This window comes from Panthera uncia (assembly GCF_023721935.1).
Source record: "Panthera uncia isolate 11264 chromosome C1 unlocalized genomic scaffold, Puncia_PCG_1.0 HiC_scaffold_3, whole genome shotgun sequence".
Taxonomy (NCBI): domain Eukaryota; kingdom Metazoa; phylum Chordata; class Mammalia; order Carnivora; family Felidae; genus Panthera; species Panthera uncia.
The window spans coordinates 28,252,133-28,278,887 of record NW_026057584.1 but is presented as its reverse complement, the minus strand read 5'-3'; the positions used below and the strand labels follow the sequence as shown (position 1 = coordinate 28,278,887).

The window sequence follows — 26,755 nt, the reverse complement described above, 5'->3', positions numbered from 1 at the left end:
AATTTTCCTCTTATACAACAAGATGGCCAATGTTATGCCTGTCAAGTATTAGCACTGCGCCTGGACACCGTAAGCATTGAGTACACTTTATATCCAGAGACAGAAACAGAGGAGACTGATATTCACAGATAGCAACTGTCCAAGACAGAGGCCAGTGATGAAGTATAATCCTGTGTTACTTGCTTAAACTTGCAGGACCAAGGCAACCAAAAAAACATCTTTTAAAAGCCCAATCTGAACAATAATTGGTTTAAAAGTGAAAAGTACTATACACGACAAGCCCTAAGATGAGGTTGATGGGGTTTTTTGTACTGAATATTTAAACAAGTTCATTTGTGTGTCGTATTAATGGTGCTAAAGGTATTATATTTAAGTAAGAAATGAAGCGAAAAATCAAATGCCAGGTTATTACTGCTGACTGAAAATATAGATAGTGCCCCGGGGAATCCCATGCATCTGTCTCTTGCCTCAACAGTGTTTGTATGAAACAGATCTGGGGACTACCCCTTCTTCCAACCTCCAACCACCCCCCAACCTCCTTCCCAGTCACAACCTCCAGGACCATCTTTTCTCAGCCGTCCTCTGCCTCTGGGACCAGCCAACGCTGTTTCTGTGGTTAGCCTCTCACTGCCCGCCAACCTTGAGCTCCTAGATTCATCAGAATTATCCCACCAAAATGGAGGCTGCTGTCAACTGCCCAGTCAACCTACATCTGCAGGCTTTCTACACCTACGTTTCTCCGGGCTTCTACTTTCACTGCAAGGATATGGCTCTGGAGGGCATGGGCCACTTCTTCTGCCAGGTGGCGTAGGGGAAGCATAAGGGTGCCCAGTGTCTCTTGAAAATACAAAACCAGGGCAGAGGCTGCACCTTCTTCCAGGACATGCAGATGTCCTCCCAAGATGAGTGGGGGAAAGCCGTGCATGCATGGAAGCCGCCATGGCCCTGGAGAAGAACTGAACCAGGCCCTTTGGGATCAGCATGACCTGGATTCTGCCTGCACAGACCTCTATCTCTGTGATTTCCTGGAGAGCCGCTTCCTAAATGAGGAGGTGAAGCTCATCAAGAAGATGGCAACCACCTGACTAACTTCTACAGGCTGGGCTGGACTAGCAGCTCTTGTAAAGGCTCACCCTCCAGCAGGACTAAGAGCTTCTGGAACCCAGTGGACTTGTAAGGTTCCCTCTGTATCCCCCAGGTGTCAGGGCATTTGCCCCCTATAGCCACTAAGCAGTTTTTTTAACACCCTGGTGCCCTCTCCCCGGCTATGGACCAAATGGAAACAATAAAGTTTTTACAGAAAAGAAAAGAAAATATAAAAGCTGTCTACAGTAGATAAATGGTATAATGTTTGTATAATCTTCTTGGAATGTTGTTATTAAGACTATAAATCATATGAAATAAATTAATAAATACCAAGTAGATTCCAACTCGAGTTTAGAAGTGTCAGGATTCATTGGTCTTTCAGGTAAACAATGATTGAGAGCCTAAAGTCAATATTTAGTCAAAATTTATCTTGAAAGGCAATAAATCTTAATTTTTGCCAAAGCAAGTAAGTAAATATGTGCATTGTTCTAGAGATTCTGACTGCTTTTCTGTCTACTAAATAGCTACATTGACTTAAAAATATCTGTGACACAGATTTTCACTTCCAAAGACACAATTTGGAAGATGCTTATGATAAGGTGCTTCAGCACCAGTAATACAGTAAGACCAGAGAAAGTGAATAATGAAGTGTTATTATTTCAATATCTAGTATATTTAAGTCAGTCTAAATTTAGTATTTTTTCATACTTGTTTTCTTCTTACTAGTCTATGAGTAGATTTTCTCATTAACTTCTGTGCCTGTCTGCTCTTTACCCAAAGACTTTCAAAAAAATTGTATGCAATTTTAAGTGGAAATAATAAATAGGTAAACGGATAAACAAATACTGACATAGTGCTTACTATATGCCAGGCACTGTTATAAACAATTTATACACACACACACACACACACACACACACATTTATTTAATCCTTATCAATTCTATAATGTAGGTATTATCCCCATTTTACAGATGAAGAAACTAAGGCAGAGAGTGATAAAGTAATTCTGTCCATGGTTGTATAGTTAGTAAAGAAGGCAGAGCTTAATAGCATTGTGTGTGTGTGTGTGTGTGTGTGTGTGTGTGTGTATTCCCATGTAGCTATTTCCTTGAGGAAAGTATTTTTTAAAATGGCCTTTGTGTACGGCAATATGACAAGCACAGAAAATATAAATCTACTATACAAAAGAGCATAATTTACTTTGTCAATGAATTAGCCTAAGACCTCACAGCATTAGCATCACCCTGAATATGAAGGGTGAGGGGGACAAGATTACAAATCTGGAAGGTGGAAAGCAGAAGACAGTAAGAGGTAAGCAAAGGAGGAAGCAATCACTCTAATTGTGGAGACTGGGGAAGGCTGTGTAGGCATGGAGCATGTGAGCTGATCCTTGAAAAAGAAAAGAGATTTTGGAAGAGGAAAGCTCAAGTCAGAAAAACAGGGGCATGTTTGGAAAATGTTGATTATTCTAGATGTCTGAGGCTTACTGTAACTAGAGGGGTGAAAAAAGAGCTTAGAACCATAAACTGAAGCCAGTAACATAAGAATCCTAAATGCTCAGAGGGAAGAATCCTTACTGATCAGTAAGATACAGGAACAGCTAGAGTTGTTTGAAGCTGAACAGCAACCTGAACTTTGGAAAGATTAATTGACAAGGAAAAAAAAAAAAAAAACAAGGGGAAAGAACCAGTAGATAAGTTATTGTACCATCTGGGCTTAAGTAGGCAGTGATCTTGGGAGCAGGAAGGGGAAAGAGGAGATACTATGGAGATAAACTACAAACATTTGGTAACTGACTAATGTAGAAAGGATTGGGATTGTCAAAGATGCCCATGATGCTGTATGCCCACAATACCTATCAGTCAGAAGGGACAGGTTGTTTCAGGAAGAAACGGCTGTTTGTTTGGGGCATTAAGTCCAAAAGACAGTTCAAAAAATTTGAGCTACCCAATCTACTGATTCCTAAAGCTTAGTTGACTAAGAAAAATTCCCCTTTACTGTACAAATCAGTTTAATTTTGATTTTCTGTTACTTGTAACTGAGAGCATCTGATGTATTTGATATTGAATGATGGTTGAGAGTTCTATTTCTATGACCTAATATTTTTACTTAGATCTACCCACTAAGATGCTAAGGTCTCATTATAAACCATTAGGTGCCATGAAATAACCAACATGCATTTCAGTAGAAGACATTTATCACTTTATAAAGAAGTATATAAAGAAGCGAGTAAAAGCTGAGTGTGGAAGAGATGATATAGTTGACAGGATTTATTTCTTGGCGGTACAGTGGTTCTCAACCTGGGGAGAGTTTTGTTCCAAAAGGAGGCATTTATGGTATCTGGAGACATTTCTGGTTGTCATAAAAGAGTGAGTGGGGTACCTACTGTCATCTAGTGGACAGAGGCCAGGGATGTTGTTAAACATCTCTTGACGCACAGGACAGCCCCCACAACAAAGAGTTATCTGGCCCCAAATGTCAGTAGTGCCACTATTAAGAAACTCTGATAGTACTAAGATAAGAGGGCAAAATAAGAGATCCGAGTACTGACCCTTCTTAATCACTTTTCTCTGCAAGTGATGGATACACTATTGTGGGAAAGAAAAGAGCCCTCTTACCAGCTCTACTTTCTTAGCTACAAAAAAAAAAAAAAAAAAACAACCTGATTCATGCTGCTAGGTTAGTTTAGGGTAGAGAGGTAACATCAAAGAGAGGCCTCGTCCACACTGTACCACCATCTACTAAACTACCTGCCAGTAACATTGGCTCCAAGCTTGGGGCTCTTTTCTTCATGAAGCAATCCTTCTGGTGAAATACTTGCTACCAATAATTCTTACTTGAAAAACTGCAGAGATGGAAAGGGCTGAGCTAAAGTGATTATTTTAGACATGAAAGCGGCCAGAGGTGGGAATAATGTTCCTCTGTCACAGTCGACCTCCCGATACCAGATCTCTCTTAAGCATGGGAGTACCAGGACCCCCACATTGCACCCCTGCAATGCCAGACAGGGAAGGGAGGTCATCCTCACCACCCCTGTAACAAGCCAAATGCTGAGCTGGGCTCTCTGGAACTTACACAATGAAAGATTTGGGGGAAGGTATCTTATTACATAAACTGTCTTACTGCAATGTTCCTCTGAACCAGTGCCGAGCCATGTAAGAGTCCAAGGGGCAAAAGGAAAATTCAGTCATACTAATCCTATCTCTAAAATTTTATACTTTATTCATCATGGATATTTTGGCATTAATTTTGATTTTTAAATAATATTACATTAAAATATTATTTATGTCCATTACTGAGGTTTTTTTTTTTTTGAAGGAAGGGCATCCTCTTGAGTCGTATGCCCAAAGAAACTGCCTCACTCCTCCTACCCTGGTCCCAGCACTGTACTGAATGAACCCTCTTTCCTAAGAGAGTCCACTGTGTACCCCAATAATGTTCTTTCTGCAGTGATTTTCCCTGATCTTTAACATTATATTAAGCCACCACTAACTCTCTTTTTGTGAGACACTACTTTATCAAGAAGTGAGGAAAAGCCGAGTGAGGAAAAGAAGACATAGTTGGTAGGCCTTGGTTTTGGACAGCACAGTAGTTATACCTCTATTTCGATGGCTTTGAAAGGTCAATAGCCTCTTACTGGCTTGGAAGTTCAGATTATCTTTTTTATTTCCCTGAAAAGCAACCTGTCTTCCTTTAGTCTTTTTCTGGGACTTAGGTTTCCTTCCAGCTTGTATATAGAAGTTTCTGTGCACATCAGCCTCAGCCGTTGCTTCTGTCACAAACACTGTCCCACCATGGGCCCCTCGGACCCCTCTTCCACCTCACTCCCCATTTGGAATGCCTGTTCCTCTTTCCTTCTATTTCTCGAGAGTCTCATCTCTTTGAACTTTACAGTATCTTTACAATATCACCTTTCCTCTTCTTTGCTAAAGCCTCCGAGAAAACCTTGACAGCATCTCTTAGAGTAATTTTTACTTGAGCTATTTTAGTAATGACAACAATTTGATAAAATTAAAGTCATGAGAGTGGATCCAAGTAGTACTGGGAACAGCCTCAAAGTGAAAGTGAGATCACTTTCATCAGCTTCCCTTAAACCCATGCTTGAATTTCTTCATTGTCACCCCAAACCAAATTCTTTATGTTCTAGAAGACTTAGGGAACTGCCTCAGTGTACTTTCTTCTTTGACTCTTTTCCCTATGCCATTTTTGGCCTTCTTTCCAGGCTTTTCTGTCTCTCTAAAAGTACAGGTTTGTGATCCCCTCCAAAGCTAAACTTTTAACTCTATCTTTAGTATTTGAAGGCAGGCTGCTTGTATCAGGATACTCAGAGCTACCAGGCAAGACACAAAGAGACATGTATGAGTGAGAAACTCCTGTTCCTTGGTCCTCATGTTGCCATTTGAAAGGGATTTCCTAGAGAGATATTCCCAGCTTGTCTCCCCATTGCTTGTCCAGCCCTCATCACAGATGGAGAGACGAGGTGTCTGGTGAATTTAGAAGAACTCTGCCAGGCTCAGCCTGGCCGGCAGGGTGCGGTCTTCCTGTCTGCTATGGCAAGAGGGCACGGCCTCTGGGACTCCAACTGTGACCGTGTGAATAAGTCCAGTTTAAGGCCCCTATTAGGATGCTGGCTCGGACACACAACATCTTCTAATGGGAGTGGGAAGGAAAAAGGAAGGTGATCAGGCAACCCAAGCACACAGGGCCATGGGTGAAGGTCACTGAGACGAGGATCATCCAGGAAAGCTGGGCTCAGAGGGTTGCCAGGCACCAGCCACCTTTCATCAGTTAAAATTCTTCATATTTAAAAAAAAATTTTTTTTAACATTTATTTATTTTTTTGAGAGAGCACAAGCAGGGGAGGGGCAGACAGAAGGGGGGACACAGAGTCCGAAGAAGCTCCAGGCTCTGTCAGCACAGAGCCAGACGCGGGGCTGGAACCCACAAACTATAAGATCATGACCTGACTCGAAGTCGGAGGCTTAACTGACTGAGCCACCCAGGTGCCCCTAAAATTCTTCACCTTAATGATGGATGAGAAACATCATTTTCCTAAAGGTTTCCCATCCATTATTAGGCCACAGTAAGACTTCTGTTCATCCAAGTACCTCTTCCATATTTTCTGGGGGGGGAAATGCAGTGATGTACAATATTACTGAATTAAAATTTGGCACTTTTGGTTCAGCTGATATTTTGTAACATTTGGATTGTACACAGTCAAGGCAGTTTAATCTGCCCTCAGGTTAGAGTGTCAAAGATGCTGACCGATGCTGACCGGCCAGATTAAAAGGGCTGACCCGAGGCTGGATGATAGATAAATCAGTGGCAGGGCTACAAACAGAAAATCCAGCTCTTCTGCTCCTAATATGTTACTTATCCTACCAAGTCTAGATGCTTCCCAGCCACCAAATCACAGGTATCTATTATTTTGTCTGGTCTCTAAAAGCCTAGGGGCTAAGAAGAATATCTTTATTGATGAAGACAGAGAAAGAAACGAATACTTTCAAACTAAGTCTATCCTCTGTGTCAGAGGTACAGGCTTGATGATTTGAAGGGGAAATGATTTTCAGTAAGGCTTTCGGTTCAGCCCCACATGGTTTACTTTGCTGAAAAAATGAACAAGATATAACCCTTGTTATATTGATATGTACTAGGTCAGAATGTGATTTTCAGCATGGTGACTACAGTTAAGTATTTTATTGTATACCTGAAAGTTTCTAAGAGAGCAGATCTTAAAACTTCTCACGATGCAGGTGCCTGGGTGGCTCAGTCAGTTAAGCATCCAACTTCAGCTCAGGTCTTGATCTTAGGGTTCCTGAGTTTGAGCCCCTCAATCCTCAATGAGTGTGCCTCAATGAGTTCTCTTCTGTCAGCGCAGAGCCCGCTTGAGGTCCTCAGTGCCCGGCTCTCTCCTCCTCCCCTGCTTGTGCACATGTTCATTCCTTCTCCCTCTCAAAAATGAATAAATATTCAAAAAAATTCTCACCACACACACACATACACAAAAGGTAACTTTGTGAGGTGATGGATATGTTAACTAGCCTTACTGTGGTAATCATTTTGTAATACATATGTATATCAAATCACCACACTGTACAACTTAAATTTACATAATGTTAATAAAAATGAACTATTGGGACCTCATCAAAATAAAAAGCTTCTGCTCAGTGAAGGAAACAATCAGCAAAACTAAAAAGGAACTGATGGAATGGGAGAAGATATTTGCACATGACATATCAGATAAAGGGTTAGTATCCAAAATCTAGAAAGAACTTATCAAACTCAACACCCAAAAAGCAAATAATCCAGTGAAGAAATGGGCAAAAGACATGAATGGACACTTCTCCAAAGAAGACATCCAGATGGCCAACCGACACATGAAAAGATGCTCAACATCACTCATCATCAGGGAAATACAAATCAAAACCACAATGAGATACCACCTCACACCTGTCAGAATGGCTAACAGTGACAACTCAGGCAACGACAGATGTTGACGAGGATGCGGAGAAAGCGGATCCCTTTTGCACTGCTGGTGGGAATGCAAGCTGGTGCAGCCACTCTGGGAAACAGAATGGAGGTTCCTCAAAAAATTAAAAATAGAACTACCCTACGACCCAGCAATTTCACTACTAGGTATTTATCCAAGGGATACGGGTATGCTGTTTCGAAGGGGCACACGCACCCCAATGTTTATAGCAGCGCTATCAACAATAACCAAAGTATGGAAAGAGCCCACATGTCCATCAACAGATGAATGGATAAAGAAGATGTGGTATATATACACAATGGAGTATCACTCGACAATCAAAAAGAATAAAATCTTGCCATTCGCAACTACGTGGATGGAACTGGAGGGTATTATGCTAAGCGAAATTAGTCAGTAAGAGAAAAACAAATATCATATGAGGAATTTAAGATAAAAAACAGAAGAAAAAATAATATAAAAACAGGGAGAGGGACAAAACATGAGACTTTTAAATACAGAGAACAAACAAAGGGTTGCTGGAGGGGTTGTGGGGGCGGGGGATGGGCTAAATGGGTAAGGGGCATTAAGGAATCTACTCCTGAAATCATTGTTGCACTATATGCTAACTTGGATGTAAATTAAAAAATAAATACATTTTAAAAAATGTACATAATGTTATATGCCAATTATATCTTAATAAAGCTGGGGGGATGAATAAATTCTGGGGATCTAATGTACAACATGGTGGCTATAGTTAAGAATACTGTACTTGAACACTTGACAATTGATAAGAATAGATCTTAAATGTTCTCACAACAACAAAAAATGTTAACTGTGTGAGGTAATGGATGTCTTTACCAACCTTAATGTGGCAACTATTTCACAATATATATGTATATCAAATCATCACAATGTAGACCATAAACTTACACAATGTTATTTGTCAATTTTATCTCAACAAAGCTGGGGGGAAATAAACGAATGTGTTTTCAATCTTTTGGAAACTGACACAAGCCTGCACGTCTTTGGTTTTAGAATCCTAGTTCCCTTCTAGAAGTCGTATATAGCATGCACTAAATTAGCTAAAGTCAATAAATGAAGTTAATTTTGCTGGTCACTTTTATGATATCCATTAAAAAAGAAACACTCTCAATGTTAAGCCAAGACTTGAGAATGGTATCTGGGTCAGAGAGTGGGATCGCAAAATCACTGAATGTGCACATCAACCCACCACCCCGAGCTGAGGCCCTGGGAGGGCTCTAACCAGGCTGGGCAGACCAGAGCCGGCCAGTTTCCTGGCTGCTTCTGAAACCTCTTGGTCCCAGGAAGACCCAGAAGACACCACTAGAAATCTCCCCTCCCCAGGTGAGTGCAGTCAGTGCTGGAAGGAACACACTAGCAGCAGACTGGAAATGAGAGAACGAGGTGAGGAGACTGAGGCCTCCTCATCCTCTGAGGGGCAGCCACGTATATCATTTATCCTCCTTTCACCAGATTCCATTTTTGCTGTCTGCACTGTTGTATGGTAGACAATTGTCTCCTCTTTTCTCCCTTGTTCCGAGCAGGGAGCTTCTAAAACACTTGGAATTTCCTGAGTAATACAAGTGTCTTTATGATTCCTGAGCCCCTTGGATCACAACTGACTTTATGCTAATGAGGTGACTCATGGTGGGCCGCGAAACAGCTTCAGATGGAAGGTGGTCACCAGGACCAACCACATGATTAGAGGGTTTGGTCTTTTGAGCCAGCCTGACCTCTGGGGAAGGAATACGGGCTGGAGATTGAGTTCAATCACAAGGTCAATGATGCAATCAAGCATGCCTATGTAATGAAACCCCAATAAAAACTCTGGACACTGAAACTGTGGAACCTCCTGGTTGAAGAATATACTGGTGTGCTGGGAAGGTGACATGCCCCAATTCTAAGGGCAGAGAACATAGAGACTCTGCATTTGGAACCTTCCCAGACCTTCCCTTCTGAGTGTCTTCATTTGGCTGTTCCTGATTTGTATCCTTTCTAATAAAACTGTAATTATGAGGACAGTGCTGTCCTAAATTGTGAGTTTTTCCAGCAAATTATTAATCTGAGAGGGTTGTGGGTACCCCCAAATTTGTAGCTAGCCAGTGAGAGTGTAGGTGGCCTGGGGACACCCTGAGTTCATGGCTGGCATCTGAGCTGCAGCAGTCTTGTGAAGGATCAAGCCCTTAACTCATGGGGTTTGTGCCAACCGTAGGCAGTCAGTGCCAGAACTGAACCGCAGCACAGCAGCTGGAGCTGAAACAGAACATATGCCTATGAGAGAAACTAATGGTGTGGTGCCCAGAGAAGGGGTGTGCACCCCGTGTTTGAGGAATCCTAGTCCTGCAAGGAGAAGGTCAACTAAGTTTGGAAACGTATACTTATACCTCTTATCAGAATAATAAAGGCTCTAAAAAGTTACATAGTCAAGAAAGATTTTCTTAAGTCCCTGGAAACCTTCAAGACCATAACTGGTTTTCCAAAAGGGTAAGTTTCAGGCCCATCATTTCTTAATATGGTTAAACAACCTAGATGACTGAGTAGAGAACATGTTAAATGTATCTGCTGATGACTCCAATCTAGGATTCCTAGAGAATATGGTGGAAGTGGGGAGGGAGGGCTCAAAACAGAGGACGATCAGAACAATTGAGTGCACATACATACTGTGCACCAGATGCAGAGCTAGGGAGACAGCAATGAACGAGACAACACAGCCCTCCCCATTATGGCATTTGCAGTAATACGGTAATGTGCAGAAGACAGGAGGAGACAAGTATTAAATAAACAATTACACAGACGACACTATAATCTCAATTACAACAAGTACTAGAGTAAGAGGTACTAAACCAGCATTACAGAGGAGGGAACTAAATAGGTCTTAAGTCAGTCTGAGGGGTTGGTTGGAGAAGGTGTCCTTGAGAAAGTAATGCTGAAGTAGTGATCTCAAGAAAGAGTTGGGGGTAAAAAAAAAAAAAAGAAAGAAAGAAAGAAAGAGTTTAGGGTAGTGGAGATGGTGGTAATGTTCCAGAGAGAGACGACTGCAAGTGTGAAGGCTCTGAGGCAGGTGGGAAGGAAGTGGTACATTTGAGGAACAGAGTAAAGTCAGTGTGGCTGGGACTTGGTGTGTGGGAGGAAGTGACAAGAAGAGTTGAAGGTAAAGAGGTGGGCGGGAGTCGAATTATGCACGGTCATCATAAGGATCCTGGTCTTCAAGCTAAAAGAAGTGGGAAGCCACCGTAGGTCTGTAAAGAGAGGTCTACCAGGGTCAATCTGCATTTTTTTTTTAATTTTTTTTTTCAACTTTTTAATTTATTTTTGGGAGAGAGACAGAGCATGAACGGGGGAGGGGCAGAGAGAGGGAGACACAGAATCGGAAACAGGCTCCAGGCTCCGAGCCATCAGCCCAGAGCCTGACGCGGGGCTCGAACTCACGGACCGTGAGATCGTGACCTGGCTGAAGTCGGACGCTTAACCGACTGCGCCACCCAGGCACCCCAATCTGCATTTTAATATGATCACATTCACTATGGTTAAGACAAGATTGGGAAAGGTTAGGATGGAAGCAGGAAGACTGGTTGGGAAGCCACTGTAGTTGTCTCGGTGAAAGGTGAGCCTGCTGGTAGCAAAGAAATGAGGGAGGTAAAGGCTACCTTAAAATTCAAATACTAAATATACTTATGAAGTATAAAATAGAAACTAGGCAAAACATTAGGATGTATTAAAAAGGAAGCCAGAATATGAGTAAGGACTTGAACTAATCTCTTTCTTCATTCTTATTCACCACTAGGTAGAACCCTATTAGAACACCATGGTAGTTTCCAGAATGTAAGGAAGACATGCAAACCTGGAGATTATCAGCAGATTGACACCTCAGTGGTTAAACTGTTGGACGTACATAGAAAAAACAGTTAAAAGAAATGTGCTTACATAGCCTAGAGAAAACTATCGTATGGCTTGATTCATTCACTAAGAACATAATGGGTTATGCCAGTGGTTTCTCAAACTTTGTATGTATGCAAATCAACTGGAAAGTTTGTTAAAATCTCCAGACCTGATCTCAGAGATCCTGACTTCAACAGGTCTAGGGAAGTGTCCAGCCTTGTCCCCCCTCATTACTCTTGTGATTGTGGTGCAAATGGTGCTCTGGTCACTCTGAGAAGGCTGAGGTCCTGCCTTTGAAAAAGTCAGACACACATCATAGGCCCATGACAGGAGTCCAGGAGAGTGGAGGGGGTGAGGGTTATGGAGGAAGAATGCTCAATTCTACCTGGGGGATTAGAATAGGGCAGGGGTAGGGTAGTCAAGGAAGGCTTGTAAAGCAGTCTTTAAGGGAATAAAGGATCTTTCACACCCAGAAGTCTTCAACAAAGCATAATACAAAACTGTACCCAGAACACTGCCTTGTCACCCCTGATCTTGGGGCTCACTGCTTTGCAGGCCTGCTCCATTTTGCATCTGAAATATGCAAAGGAGTCTTATGCTCTTTCTTATTAATGTGATTTAATTAAAACACTTTCTGCGTTAATGTATTTCAAGGTATAAAGACTTGCATAAGCAATATGCTGTATACCTGAAATGAATATAACATTGTATGTCAACTATATTCAATTAAAAAACAAAATAAAACTTGCATACAATCACATTTTCTACTGCTAAAATTAACTTTTAGTTTGCCCCCACACCTTTTTCTGGAACTTTATATGGCCCATGTTTGTTGAATGAATGAATGACTGGATGAAAACAATATTGTAAGAAATAAATTGGTATTACTCAGTTACTAGATTTCCTTATCTAGGGATGAATATACTCATTTTACTTAAGTATGCCTTTGCTTTTAGGCAGTACAATTAATTTTAGAAAACCTCTCAAATAGCTCTTATTTTAGAAGAGGCCATGGAAAGCTTACTTTTTCAAGGAACTTAGCTAGAAATTAAAGAGAATATTGACCTACCCCTAGGTAGGATACCCCCAGTCTATCCTAAAACCACACCTAGGCCAATTTCTCTCCCAATGAAATGTCAGTAAATAGAAACTATTAACTCAATGTAGAGTCCAACAGTACATTAACACTTACTTTAGAAGTTTAGCTGGAAATGAACACATGATGAGAACAATGTTAACCATAAAGGAAGCTACAAAAAGGGACAAGAACTTTCCAGACCAAAGTATAGCAACAAAGACTGGGAGAAATGAACAGCTTTTAAAAAAAAAAAAAAAGATAGCACAGCTATGGTCTATGAAGTTCAGGAAGGTCTATCAAAAGATCCATATCTTCTGAAATTCAAAATGATTTTATTCTTCTGAAACATATCAAAGACCAACATGTGACTTCTATGATGAGATACCAGGAATAAATCAAAAAGCAAATTTATATCCTATAAAATCAAACAGCCTACTTATATAAAGTGATCAAATCTCTCTGAATTTTAGAATGTGAAATAGTTCAAAACTCAAACTATATACCATTCTTCTTCTTCCATAGTCATATTACTACTTCAGTGTGTATCCAGATTCTTAATGCACATTTATTTTTATTTAAAATTATTTTCTAGACAGAAAAAATTAGACTGCAAAAAAGGATAAAAAGGTAAATTTATCCAATGATAAACATCAGAGTCAGGAAAAAGATTCCCAACTCCTGTCTTCTTAGTCAAGTGATACTTCTACTGGTTTAAAATACCTTCCTCAAAGGAAAAAGGTATTATTATTAAATGAAGTTTAAATGGAGGGACCACATTAATATAATTTTCTCTAATCTTCTATAGACAGCCAAAAAAAAAAATCACAGAATAAGAGATAAAAGGGACCATATAGAGCAAGGCCATCCCCTCTAAAATATCCCAGACAGATGGAAGTGTTGGAAGGAAATTCAAAGACCTTTGAGTTCAACTGCATGCTATAATTACTCATTTGTCTGGCTTCCAGTTTTGAATTTCTGTGAGAGCAAATAATGGGATTACTCTGTTCATCAAACATAATGCTTAGAACATAGTAGGGCTTCCATAAACATTTGCAGAAGGGCTGAATTAATAAATCTCTTCATCTTGCAGATGAGAAAACTAGCTCAGACAAGTTAAGTGACTTGCCTGGAGGTCACAATTCCAGTTCTTTCAGTCTTATTTGTCAGGGCTCTTGACACTGTGCTGATTTTCACCCATGGCCATCAGATCTATCTTTGTAGTTAATTTTCTGAATATAAGCATGGGACTACCTATTTATCCCTACGAAAATCACATCTTTCTTTCTATTTTAGAGAAAAAGAGTGTTCGAGTGGGGGAGAGAGGCAGAGCGAGAGAGAGAGAGAGAGAGAGAGAGAGAGAGAGAGAGAATTCCAAGTAGGCTCCATGCTCAGCACAGAGCTGGACATGGGGCTCAATCCCACGACCCTGGGATAATGACCTGAGCTGAAATAAAGAGTCAAATGCTCAACCGACTGAGCCACCCAGGTGCCCCATATCACTTGTTTGGTCCATTTCTCTAGCTTGTGTTTCAGAATCTGGATTCTGTCATTCAACATATTAGTTGTCCAACATAGTTTTTTAATTTATTATTATTATTTTTATTTTTTTAATTTACATCCAGGTTAGCATATAGTGCAACAATGATTTCAGGAGTAGATTTTCCTTAATGCCCCTTACTCATTTGGCCCATCTTCCCTCCCACAACCCCTCCAGTAACCCTCTGTTTGTTCTCCATATTTAAGAGTCTCTTATGTTTTTGTCCCCCTCCCTGGTTTTATATTATTTTTGCTTCTCTCCCCTATGTTCATCTGTTTTATATCTTAAAGTCCTCATATGAGTGAAGTCATATGATCTTTGTCTTTCTCTAATTTCACTTAGCATAATACCCTCTAGTTGTCCAATATAGTTTTATGAGAGTTCCAAATTTGATAAGTATGCCTGATATCTTTATCCAGATAATTACTGTCCTATGTAGACAAATAATAAAAGGAGCTAATCCTTATATAGCACTTACTATATGCCAGGCACTTTTCCAAGCCCTTTTACCTCATTTTATTCCTACTACAAACTTACGAGGTAGACGTGATTATTTTCTCACATCTGAGATTAAAAAATGGAGATGCAAAAAGGTTAAGTAATTATGTAGGGTCACATAGTAAGTAGCAAATCTGGAAACCCACTCTGATTCCAGAGTCGTTGATCCTAATTACTAAATGATGCTCATTCTCATTATTATCATGTACCTTACCAACAACATGGTAGGCTGAAAGGGATCCATTTGTCAACAATCCTTGTGTAAAACTGCCAATCATTCACAAAATGGCATAACTATAATCTGTGAAAAACCCGTTTTCCATGTTGAGGATTTTGCCAAATGCTTTTCTTTTTTCCTTTCTTTTTTTTAAACGTTTATTTATTTATTTTGAGAGAGACAGAGACAGTGCGAGTGGGGGAAGGGCAGAGAGAGAATCCCAAGCAGGCTCCGTGCTGCCACCACATGGGGCTCAAACTCATGAAACTGTGAGATCATGACCTGAGCTGAAACCAAGAGTCGGATGCTTAACAGACTGAGCCACTCAGGCGCCCCTCTTTTTTTTAACAGAACAAGTCTTTTGATTTTTTTACTACTCAAAAAATCTTCACTTTTTTATTTAGCTTTCTGACTCTGTGCTTGTGCCTTCAACAATTCCATGATTTTCTGCTCCTCAATAAGGAAAGCACACTTGATCCTGTCACAAACACACTTAGCTCACATGGAAACCACCATAGGGCCTGTTGGCGTGTTTTTTCGTTTTAGACAACCTCCTAACTCTAGGTCTCACAGCCTGAACTCCTCGAAGCCAGCCTGGGCACACACCACATGCATATTTTGGTGCTTTCCCAACCTTCTTGGTATAAAGGTAAACCATTCTATTATCTGGGTTCGGGACAGCCTAGTTGTGTCAGAGGTTGTGTTGTGTATGTCAAACCTGACCATTCAGAATGCCTATGGGCACTGTCCCAGGAAAAAAAGAAAAAAAGCCCAAATGCTTGGGCATGGACCTGACCTGGCTGTCCAGTAATTCCTCATTTTCCTTTGTGCATCCTCAACCAGGGGATGAGTCGTGAGGGTCTAGACCATATCTTTGCTTCTCTTACATCTCCCATAGCACCTACTACACAATGAACCCATAACAAGAATTCAAGTTTTTTTAAAATTTATTTAATTATTTTGAGAGACAGAAAGAGAGAGCTCACATGAGTGGGTGGGGGCGGGGCAGAGAGAGAGAGTGGGAGAGAGAGAATCCTAAGCAGTCTCCCTGCAGTCAGCACAGAGCCAGATACCGGGCTCGATCCCACGAACCATGAGATCATGACCTGAGCAGAAATCAAGAGTCGGAGGCTCAACTGACTGAGCCACCAAGGCACCCCCCAAAATTCAAGTTTTATCTTTGATAGATGGGTAGTAAAAGCCAAGGAGACTTCCTGGAGTTTAATTCTATAGGAGATCTAAGGATGAATTTTAAAATGGGAAAGTGAGGGGCATCTGGGTGACTTAGCCCACACTGGGCTCCACGCTACCAGCGTGAAGCCTGCTTGGGATTCTCTCTCTCTCTCTCTCTCTCTCTCTCTCTCTCTGCCCTTCCCCCATATGAACATGCACTCACTCTCTCTCTCTCAAAATACACTTTAAAAAATAAAATAAAATGGGGAAGTGGGAAGAGACGCTACTTTAACTCTTTAGTTTTCAAATTCTCTACAACAGGGATTCTCTAGCATAGCCAGAAAGGGAGTGTGTCGAACTCCAAGCCAGTGGCCATGACAGCCTAGCCCCTTACCTCCCAGTCCCATTCTCCTGTTCACCCCTTATAAGCCCCATGTCCTCTTGGAGGGGATTCTATAAATCACTAAGGAGCACAGCCTGCATATTACTCCTACTTGCATATCCCAAGGTACCTGGCAGAGCATGTATGTGGCGCGCAAGAGGGGTTTAATAAATGCTTGTTGAAATGAACCCACCACCAGAACTCCACTGAAAGATTTGCCTATCAGCAACCCTTTCATGGTCATATTAAAGGTTAGAAAAATAAAACTTAGCCCTTCAGGACACACACATATGAGACTTCTCCTCTGGGAGACAACAACTCAATACACTAAAAAGAAGACAACACAAGATAAAAAGGCAACAACAAACTAAAAAAAATTCTCTTTTATCCAAGCTCTTTATATGTTTGGAGGGGAATATCTAAGTTTTTCTTTATTGCCTTATTCTCCTCCAATTGGCTACCTTCCTATTCCTTAACTCAAATAAATCTTCACCTTATTATCATCATTCCTAGCAAGTGGGACACAAATTTGAAAACAGTACTAAAGATAGGAATTGGAGATATCAAGGAAAGTCAATTCTTTTTATTTCTGTCCCTCTTTTCCTTAGCAGATCTTGCACTTTGGCTACTAGAGGATCCCCTAATTTTTCACATGAGAATCAAAACAGATTTTGGCTATGCTAAAAGTTTTTTTCCCCTTCAAGAGCATAATATACAACTTCCCTTGTTAAAAACCCACATATCTTTCTTTACCTAGACTCACATGCATAATCAACTCCCAAATTCAATTTCTCTTTTTCTTAATTGCTATTCTGCATGATTTATGCTAAGGCCAGTAAGTAACTACCCCAACTCAGAAATGTTGCTTACTTCCAGACTGGCAGCTATTTAATGAATAATTAACCACTCCATACTTTCTATCAGGGATGCTTGTATTACCAGGGTAAAGGTATACTTTATGTCTAAACGATGTCATAAAATAGGCCTTTGCCAGAAAGACGCCCTCATTTATCAGACGAAATGCCTTGTGGTATTAACAAGGTCGATACTGTTTGTTTAATATATTTTGCTTTCATAGGGGCTTGAAATGATTTGTTTTTGCAGCTGTAACGGAGTTAAATTAGGGATTTAGCTTCTGCTCAGCTAGTTGAGCATATATAACCAGGGGCTATTAATTATCTGCCTAGAGGCCTTTAGTCCTCTTCCCATTGCTTCCAGCGTCCTGGGGGGACGGAGTTATGCCCCCAGCAGCCAGATTCCACCCTCAAATAACCAATCCCGGCTTCTCAGGAACTGGGGAGAGACGAAATCATTCAAATGGTTATTTCTTACTCCACAGCCGCCCTCACCCCAACATGTAAATGTTATTAGTGGGTAAATTTTTTTCAAAGTTGAGTAAGGAATTTAAGAGAAAAATCTTAGTTCAAAGACTAGTTTCAGACATCCATCCTCACAAATGAGAAAATAACAACAAGAAAAAACTTCTGTGACCCTGAAGTACTAATAATCAGCCCCTTTCTCCTTTTCACTCTTCTCACACTGCTGTTCTGTCTTAAACGGAGCAGGGGGAGAGGAGGAAGTTTGCTCCAAAGATAAACTTGTCAAAAGCCTGCACTACAATTCTCATTCCTCTCTACCTGTTTGTATCCTCTGGGAGCAGCCACCGAAAAGCTCTGGAGAAAAAAGGCAAGGGGAGAGAAGGGGCCAGAAGGGGCGAGAAGGGGTGGGGGCAAAGAAAAACTAGAGTGCAATTCAAACAAAAATGAAATCACACACACACACACACACACACACACTCGCTCAGACACACAAAGAGAGAGAAAAAGTGCTCCCCCCACCTAGGTCCTAACAACATACTTCTTTATCAGAGGTTCATTGTCAATCAATTAGCCGAGGCAGCAGGGGTCTGTGAGGTAGGGGCACCCAGGGAAACAATGGGCGGCCCTGTTGTATTACTATTTAATCACTTTTGCTAAATAAATAGAGCAGCCCCGAGGTGCTGTCATGTCAAGGGAATTTATAACAACAACAAAAAAAAAAAAACAAAAAACAAAAAAAAACTTCATCTTTTCCTTGGTCATTCCTTTTTTCCCTTCAGGACAAGAGAGGGTTATTACTGTAGCCTTAAGTTCCATCTTTGTGTTTCTTGCCTTTGATTCCCACTCGGACCCTGCCACTTTCTGGCACTAATTTGTCAGGCTGAACAAAGAGAGGATTTGTACCTCCTGTAAGGTCTCAATTAGGAATGGCTTCTGCTGTATTATGTGCCATTCAGAGAGGACACAATGCCGGTAATTACAGGAATTTGCACTAAATGGCTGAAGAATTCACAGCAAAACTTTTCCCCCCCTTGGGCTTACTCCTCCCAAGGGCTGGGGGTAAAAAAAGGAAAGCAAAAGCTCTTAATGCCAGAGAGATGTAATTACCAACAGCAGTCCCAAGAGGTTAAACAGCAGCCGAAGGAGTAAAACCATAAAACTGACTGTGTGGAAAGGGTGGAGGGGATCCCCTCGGCTCACTGTTTTTCTTGCTGTGTCTTCTGTTAACGTTTTTCAGCTTCAGTTCAGAATCAGGAACACCGTCCCATGGTGGCCATCTGATTTCACTCCCAGATTATAAAGCAGGGACAGAAGGAAGGGTTTAGTGGCAACGGCACCTAACACAAGGCCCTGGGCCCTTTTCTTACAGTGCTCAGTTGGTAGGTTTCCTGACTGCTGGGAAATTACAGGAAAAATAGCTGTATGTAGTCCACATATCTTCTGAGGGGAAACAGGTATGTGCCCATGTCTAATTCCTGAAGAAAACAGGACTGCTGCCTTATGATCGGATTTATACAGCATTTTGTGAACAACCTAATTTAGAACCACTTATAGCTACATACTTCATAAATATTTTAATAAGCCGCATAATCATTTGTTTTAGCATTAATATTTTAATACCACAGACGCCTCATTGCCAAACCAAACTTCGAATCCCAACCAGATTCTTCGCTGAAGAATCGCACCTCATTGTCTTCCACAGAGGTGTTTCTGAAAAGTTGTACTAAAGCAGCACCAAATGAAATGTTCTGAAATCCCACTTTCACCGTATGCTCCTCTGCTCAGGAACCTTCTGGGACTTCAGGGTCAAGTATTAAGTTCAACCCTATCAAACTCCTTTTGTGGGTCAAAAATGACTGGAGAGCTGCAATTTCATATAGTTCTACTTGAGACCACCCCTGGCCATTCTCTGATCCAGTGTGTGGGCCTCACTTCTCTAGCTCTCGTCACAGCTGCCGTGTGCCCTTCATGATGTAATTCTCGGATTAACGTCCGCCTCCCCTGGCGGACTGCAAGTTCCACGAGGGCAAGGAGCACAGCTGCTTTCTTAGAGCAAAGACTCCTCCACGTGCACCTGAGTTTTTGGCACATGGGAAGAAACTCGGCACACGGTAAGTGGTAGGATGAATGAAAGAGCTTCATTTTCAAAGGCATGTTTTTGGGAAGAAAAGATGCAAGTGCAAAGGCCCTGAAGGCAAGAATGACCAAGGTAGGTTCCAGAACAACAAGACGACCACCGTGACTGGGGCTTCCTAGAATGAGGCAGCCGTGGAGCTGAGAGGAAGCCATGGAACAAACCACACATAATCAAATACAACTATAAAAAGTTCAAGCACATGTTAAGAGATACAAAGTTATACGCATAAGCATGTATTTTCAAAACCATAACCTCAGGCATTTGGGGATGGTCATGGTCCATTTTCTCTGCAGGGGCTCTTTAAGTTTCCAAAAAGGATATCAAAAATTCTTCACCTACAGAAAGAATTTAATGAAATAAGGCCAACTGCACTAATCTGTAGATTTAAAGCCAACATTTGTAGCTCGGCTGGATTGCAACCGAATGACATCACAATAAAGAGCTACTCCGTGCAACTGTCCACTTCTAAAGTTTTTTCATCAAAAGTATTTAACGGGGAATAATAAATAAATCCTCAAAAAAATATTTAAGGGGGTAGGGACTAAGTGGACATAAAAACTTATATTCTAAAGAGAGTCATTAGAACCATGCAATATTCTGAATTAGCTTCTCCTTAAAATAATAGATAATGCCAAGTTCAACTAAAAACAACTTAATGGACATTTTGCCATTTTAGAAGATAAACATACTATGCAACCAGCTTTTTCACCGAATGCATATCTTTACAAGGATGAAACATTAGGGGACACAAGTACTAAATGAATAGACGGCTGGTTTAGATTAATTGTGTTTGTGAGAAACAGATCAATTTTTAAAGTTCCATCTGATATAATAATCTTTAATATAATGAACAGCCTCCCAAGAAATTTAAAAAACATTCAGAGGTTTGCTTAACGAGTTTTAGCCTTTTTCTTTTGAGACTCTGCCCCCTACAGGAGATGAAGTATTCCTACCTGGGGTAGGAAACCAGTATTGCATATTGGAATTAGGGAAAATGAAAAGCAAGCTGGTAAACCATGTGTACCACAAAGCAACTGAACGTAGCATTTTCCGATTGAAGGGGCACTGAAAGGAAATAAAAATTGCTACTTTGGAATCGACCATACTGCACAAATTAGGATTGACTTCTCTCCACCCCAAATTAGAACCGCCCCCCCCCCGCCCCCCCGCCGTGCCTTATTAGACCTCCCAACCAAAGCACGAAGGTAAGAGCTAAGCAGGGCAAATGAGTTTCAGATTACATTTCTCTTGCCTCCTGGATTCCCTATTACCACCCATCCTCAACCTGTTCTCCAACCAGGCCAAACAGTGAGGACATTTAGACAGCACAGGGAGACATCTTAAAACACAGAACCTAAGTAAAGCAGCTGCCAAAAAGTTCTGTCCCTGACCGTTCGGTAATCCTTCCCCTGTTCTTTTCTACTTAGTTTCCTTCTCCCTGCCTCTTCTACTCACCCTTTTTTGTCTTCTTCCCATTTTCATTTCTCCAACTGCTAGATGTGATTGACCTGCTGCATGCTACCTGTACCTGTGTTTCTCCTTCCTCTGAGTGCTAGAAACACAGCTAATGAAGTCCAGAACGCGGGCAGTGCACCCTCCGTCAGGAAGCAAACTTATGAGAGAAACGTGGACTAGGGGTCAACTAGGTGACAATCCCTGTGTAACCCTTGAGACTTTTCTTCCCCCTTTTACTAGAAAGTTTTCCAACTCAGCAATTCCAGTCTCTACCTTGAGAACTAGGCTCAGCTATTCTCCTTGATTCTAATAACACAACAGATTTGTTGACCCTATCAGCAATCCAAAGCCACAGAAGTGTATCATGATTCCAGAATGTTCCCAGAATCAGCATCAATAAGTTATCGTTGAGTGACTGAATGTTGAAATATAACGCATGCACTAATAAGACACTAAAATGTCAGTAATTTCTACAACCTATGGTAAAGCCAGTGGCCCCCTATTTCAAAACCATCTTGCAAAAGTAGCTGATTGACTTCACACAAGGTCATTCACACCTGCAGATACATGCACATCACCTAGTGCGGCTTCCTTACCGGCTCAGTGTTTCTGGTCTCTCCTACCCAACCCCGCGAGTTTCTGCTCCACAATTACAGAGCCCCTCTAGAGAAAGCAGGGATGATTCACTTAATCCCCTCGTTAGGTACATTATTTTTCAACAGAAAAGGGAATCATCACAACTAACCTAAATTCAAATTTTCCCTGTGCCACCACTATTTGGCTTTCAATGCAGGAACAAGCAAAAATTGAAAATTTGGTCTTGGCTGCTGGTCCCATTCACTTTTAAATAACATACTTCAATCTGACACACTTGAATTAAAATCTTCCAAATCAGGTTTCCAATTAGATTACCTTCATGGTAAATTTACCTTAAGGAAAATTTCTTGTCCCAAATTGTGGGGTTTAGTGAAAGGGAAATAATTTGATTTAGTTTCTAGTAGATACATAGATTTGGTTTAGGGAAGATTTTATTCTGTCTAGTTTACTCTTCAGGGGAAAGTGAAAGGGATGAGAAGTAGGAGAGAGAAGCAGTAATAGGGTTTTAAGAAATAACAGATAATTGGCCTTCAACTCTACTTTGTGTCTCACCCTTCCATAGCAGTTTCAGAAGCCCTGGGCTTCCCCAGGATGAGGCACAGGCCCATCATGACTCAGAGGTCATCTGCTGAATCATCATCTACCCTGCTGTTAGTCACCTCCAGATTTTCTGTCAGGGCTGACTTTAGATTCTTCCTTAACAGGATTTGACAAGGTCATGATCAATGACAGTTACTGGCTATAGACGGGTTTTTTTTTTGTTTGTTTTTTTTTTTTTCGGTAAGAAGTGTCAGCAGTCAGCTTTTGGGTCTGAATATCTCTTGTGAGACAATTTGTGACATCCACATTCCCAGTGACCTTTATTTAAAAAGACAGAGGAAATGGAATCACAGCAGAGGCAAGAAGCCTAGATTCTAGTCTGGTTATGCTTCGGCTAAGTCATTTAGACTCAGCGGCGTATAGCCTATCTCCTTCTACTGACTTCACCAGCATGGCATGAAGATAGACAGACGTTTTGCGGTAGGAAACTCCTTGAAGGAGAGATGCTTTTCAAACAAGAGGTACATGTGACTAGCCCATCGAGGGGATTTTTACAGTGAATTCCAATTGCAGGATTCAGGTTGTTCTTTAGGGAGCTTTAGACTAAAAATTTGCTTCATACCTGCACATTTGAAACTCTGAGCGGTGAGTCCTCGTTCCAGAGACAAGGTTGTCAGAATGCTGAGGAAGCTGGTGGTCACAGACTGACGCTTGTTCTTCCTGAGTTCATGCCTGCCCATCTGATCCTTGGGTCTGCTCCTCAGGGTGACCTGCAGGTTCTGCTCTGAACTCCTCGCCACATTGGCCGCTGTTTTCAGGGCCTCCATCCACTCCTCAGCCCTCTGCCGGGTCTCTGCACGGAGGCGGAGGACATCTTGGGGGAAAATGACTTGAAAGCAAGAGTCACAGTCATCTAGGTTGTCCATCTGGACAGCCAGACACACGTCCACATTGTAGCTTAGCAGGGGATCCTCGTCTAGCTTGCCGGGATGGAAAGCCATAAGGTAGGCCCTGCTCAGCACAAAAGTAAATGCCTTCCAGTTGTTTTGGACGGTTAGCCTGTACAGCGTCCCTGATTTGATGATGTTTTGGTATTGTTTGGGGCTCTCCAAGACAGGTGATGGCGCGAGCAGCTCACTGGATTTCTTCTGTAAACAATGGTTCTGTGTACAGTCAGCGTGGTGACCAAGTCCTGGGGAGTTTGCCAGCTCATCCTGCCTTCCCACGTAACCAGGCACCGCGGCGTGCACGACTTCCCAAAGCTTCTGCCCCCAGTCCAAAGCCTCCCATGGTGACTCTGCCTTTAACTGGAGCTGAGTGTTGTCATATAGAACAGTATCCACCAGCCTGGCCTCAAGGTTGCCCAACACGGAAATGCTCTGGAAGTGTGAAAGCTGGCAGGTGGCATAGAGGGCTTGATTGCCACTGCTGTCTAGGCTGTAGAAGGATAAGTTGTAGGGTGAGAGTTCTGCGTAACAGCTCTGCCAGTAACTGTCATGGTCCTTCCTGATCTCCAGGTACCCCTTCTTCAGAATATTTGGGAATGCTTGCTTGTGTTCTAGAAAGGAAAAACAAAAGAAGCCATGTATTAATTCATTGATATGAATGAACTCAAGGAGACGATAAGGCAGGTGTAAGAGACCAGAGATCAGGGAATGACATCCTTCTGGCTCAAACTAAACACAGTAGAGGTAGTACAATTCCAAGACAGTACAATTCACAAGATGTAATTGGGGGGAAATCTCAGGTCCACAATAGCCTACCTAGGGTGGAATTATGAGCATAAGATTAAGTATTGGTGTGGGGGGGTCTGCAATGTCAGTGTGACATGCGGAGGTCTGTGTGGAAAACTGTGACTCTCCCCCACGGGTCCATGAAATAATTGGCACTTCACCAGGATTTCATGTTTTCTAGGTAATAGTCTACAGAAAACCAAATACATGAGAGCGAATATTCCTCCTATCTCTTGACCTAACTCCTTGCTAATACACATTATTTGGGTTTTAGTAAAGCCAGGAACCGCCCATGGAGAGGACAGAGCATGAAGTATGCTTCTCATAAACTCCTGTTTCTCAGATACCCCCGTTAGTCTTCAAGGCCAGTTCATGAGCCTTCTGTCTTGTAACCAGTTCCCCGGGCTGGACTCAACCAGCCCATGTTTTAGGTCTCTGCTTAGATAGCAGTTCTCTCTCACCTCTGAGCCTGACTGTGCTTATACTGTTACCGCCTGCTTACAGTGCTCCTTCCTACTGCTTCCACTAGCTACCACACACTTACCCTTCACTTAGCCATCCTGTCTTCCAGGAACAGACCCTGTCCCGATTCCCCAACCCCTCATCTGCACACATGTGCGCGTGCACACACACACACACACACACACACCCCGGGTCAGTATCAGGTATCCCTATTATTCCTCTTTGATGGACTCTTGTCAGGCTGTATTATAATAGTTTATTAAAATTTTTGAACAAATACAATTTTGAAGTTTTTAAAAAAAGTCTGTCCTCCCCATTGGACTATAAGCTCCACTGAGGAAAGAGGAGAGGTCTGTCTTTTCATCCTTTTTTTACAACACAGAGTACAATGCCTACTACATAGCAGGCTCTTAGAAAGTACTTATTAGATGAGAAATAAAGCTTGTAGCACAACGCCCAGCATATAGTAGATATAATTCCTTTCTCTTCCCGTTTCACAAGTTTATCTGGTTGTGCCATCTTTAATCAACGATTAGCTGCAATGTATACAAGTTTAGTACTTTAATAGAAGGCAACTGTGACTTGGGAGACTTCCTGATATTTTTATCAGGCATGCAAATGACATCCATGCAAGAGGCAGCACTCTTCCCTGACAGAGATTCTCATTTCTGAGATGTTTCTAAATCTCTTGCTGATACACATTGGAGACAGTCATAAACTAATGAAGTCATTCCCTAAAGAAGACAAATCACACTTCCAAAGGGCATGATTTCTGATCTTGGCTGAAGGGAAAAAATAAAAAGTAAAGAAATAAACCCAACACAGATCCAGATCTTAAAACAGCAAACCAAAAAAGAAAAGGAGAGAAATAAGGCAGAGAAAAGCCAATTTTACCTGCTTTACATCTCTGGTCCTGACATTCATTAGTATTTCTGTGATAACTCAAAAGGCATTAATTTCTTGCAACCCACACTAATCCCTTTGTAGAGAGAGATAATGGATGCCTATTCTCAGTTATCTATCTTTTTGGATAATGTAATAAGGGAGGCAGTGCTGTTAAAGACACTGCTGCTACCTCTCCCCCACTCATTTCCATCAAGTGCTGATGGTAGTTCGAGCTTTTCCATAATAAGACTCGTAACCATGTGTTCCTCCACCCCCATCTGTCCTGTGACCCAGTGGCTCAGCTATGCATCCCTGAGCAAAATAAAACCATCTTTCTTGCTTTTAGCTAGGAAATTTTCTCTCCTTTTCTTTCCTTCCTGAGAGCTTTTTACAACAGCTAGAATGAATTAGAAATTCTGCTTTAGGGGCGCCTTGGTGGCTCCGTCGGTTAAGTGTCTGACTTCACCTCAGGTCATGATCTCACGGTCTTTGAGTTGGAGCCCCATGTCGGGCTCTGTGCTGACAGCTCGGAGCCTGGAGCTTGCTTCGGATTCTGAGTCTCCCTCTCTCTCTCTGCCCCTCCCCCGTTCATGCTCTGTCTCTCTCTGTCTCAAAAATAAATAAACATTAAAAAAAAAAAAAAAAAGAAGAAAGAAATTCTGCTTTAATTGGGCCCAAGTCAGCAGCAAACCTGACTAAAATCTCACCTCTTTCTGACTTGGGTGGACTGGATGGGAAATCCTTCCCGGGAATTTCCAAAGTCCCCTCACCTTCTTGATGCAGAGTAAGGGTAAAGAATTCATTTTATTTCCAGACTTTTCCCCCCACCTGTCTCAGCCCTCTTTAAATAGGTACATTAAACTGAGACAGAAAAGACTGGTGTTGGTCACAGGAAATGGTCCATCCTTATAGGCTGCAGTTTGTAGCGTTAATTTCTTGAGAAAGAAAAATCAAGAAGAAGAGAGCAAATGTGATCAGGAAACTATCCTCTGGGGTGCGTATTCCACTCTGGAGGGCCTGTTTATATCACACCTTACCAATATTTCTTGTGTGAAGTGTTAATTTTCTTTGAGTTGTAGAGGGCCAGAGAACTACCATTTCTCTTTAATCTCTAATAATTGCTACTTTCTATTTCTCTCTGAAGTTTATTTTTAATATTTGTGCTACTGACAAATCAGAAGGTATATATTTAAATCTAAGCTTTCATTAACTTATAGTTCAACTTTTATTTCCCCAGACTGTATCATTTCAACTCATTTAATTAACCTCACACACATTATTGTAA

General features: G+C 41.5%; 1 protein-coding gene across 19 annotated transcripts in view; it reads right to left on the bottom strand.

The window, feature by feature from the left end:
- PLEKHM3 (pleckstrin homology domain containing M3) overlaps positions 1-26,755 on the bottom strand; it is a 196,489-nt gene that overhangs the window by 128,051 nt on the left and 41,683 nt on the right. For all 19 annotated transcript variants that reach the window (XR_007454299.1, XR_007454300.1, XM_049615030.1 and 16 more), the window contains one exon: positions 23,013-23,948. Coding sequence is in view for 17 of the 19 variants with exons in the window: in XM_049615030.1 (XP_049470987.1) it covers positions 23,013-23,948 (936 nt within the window). In the remaining 2 variants the exon portion in view is untranslated. The remainder of the gene's footprint in view (positions 1-23,012; positions 23,949-26,755) is intronic.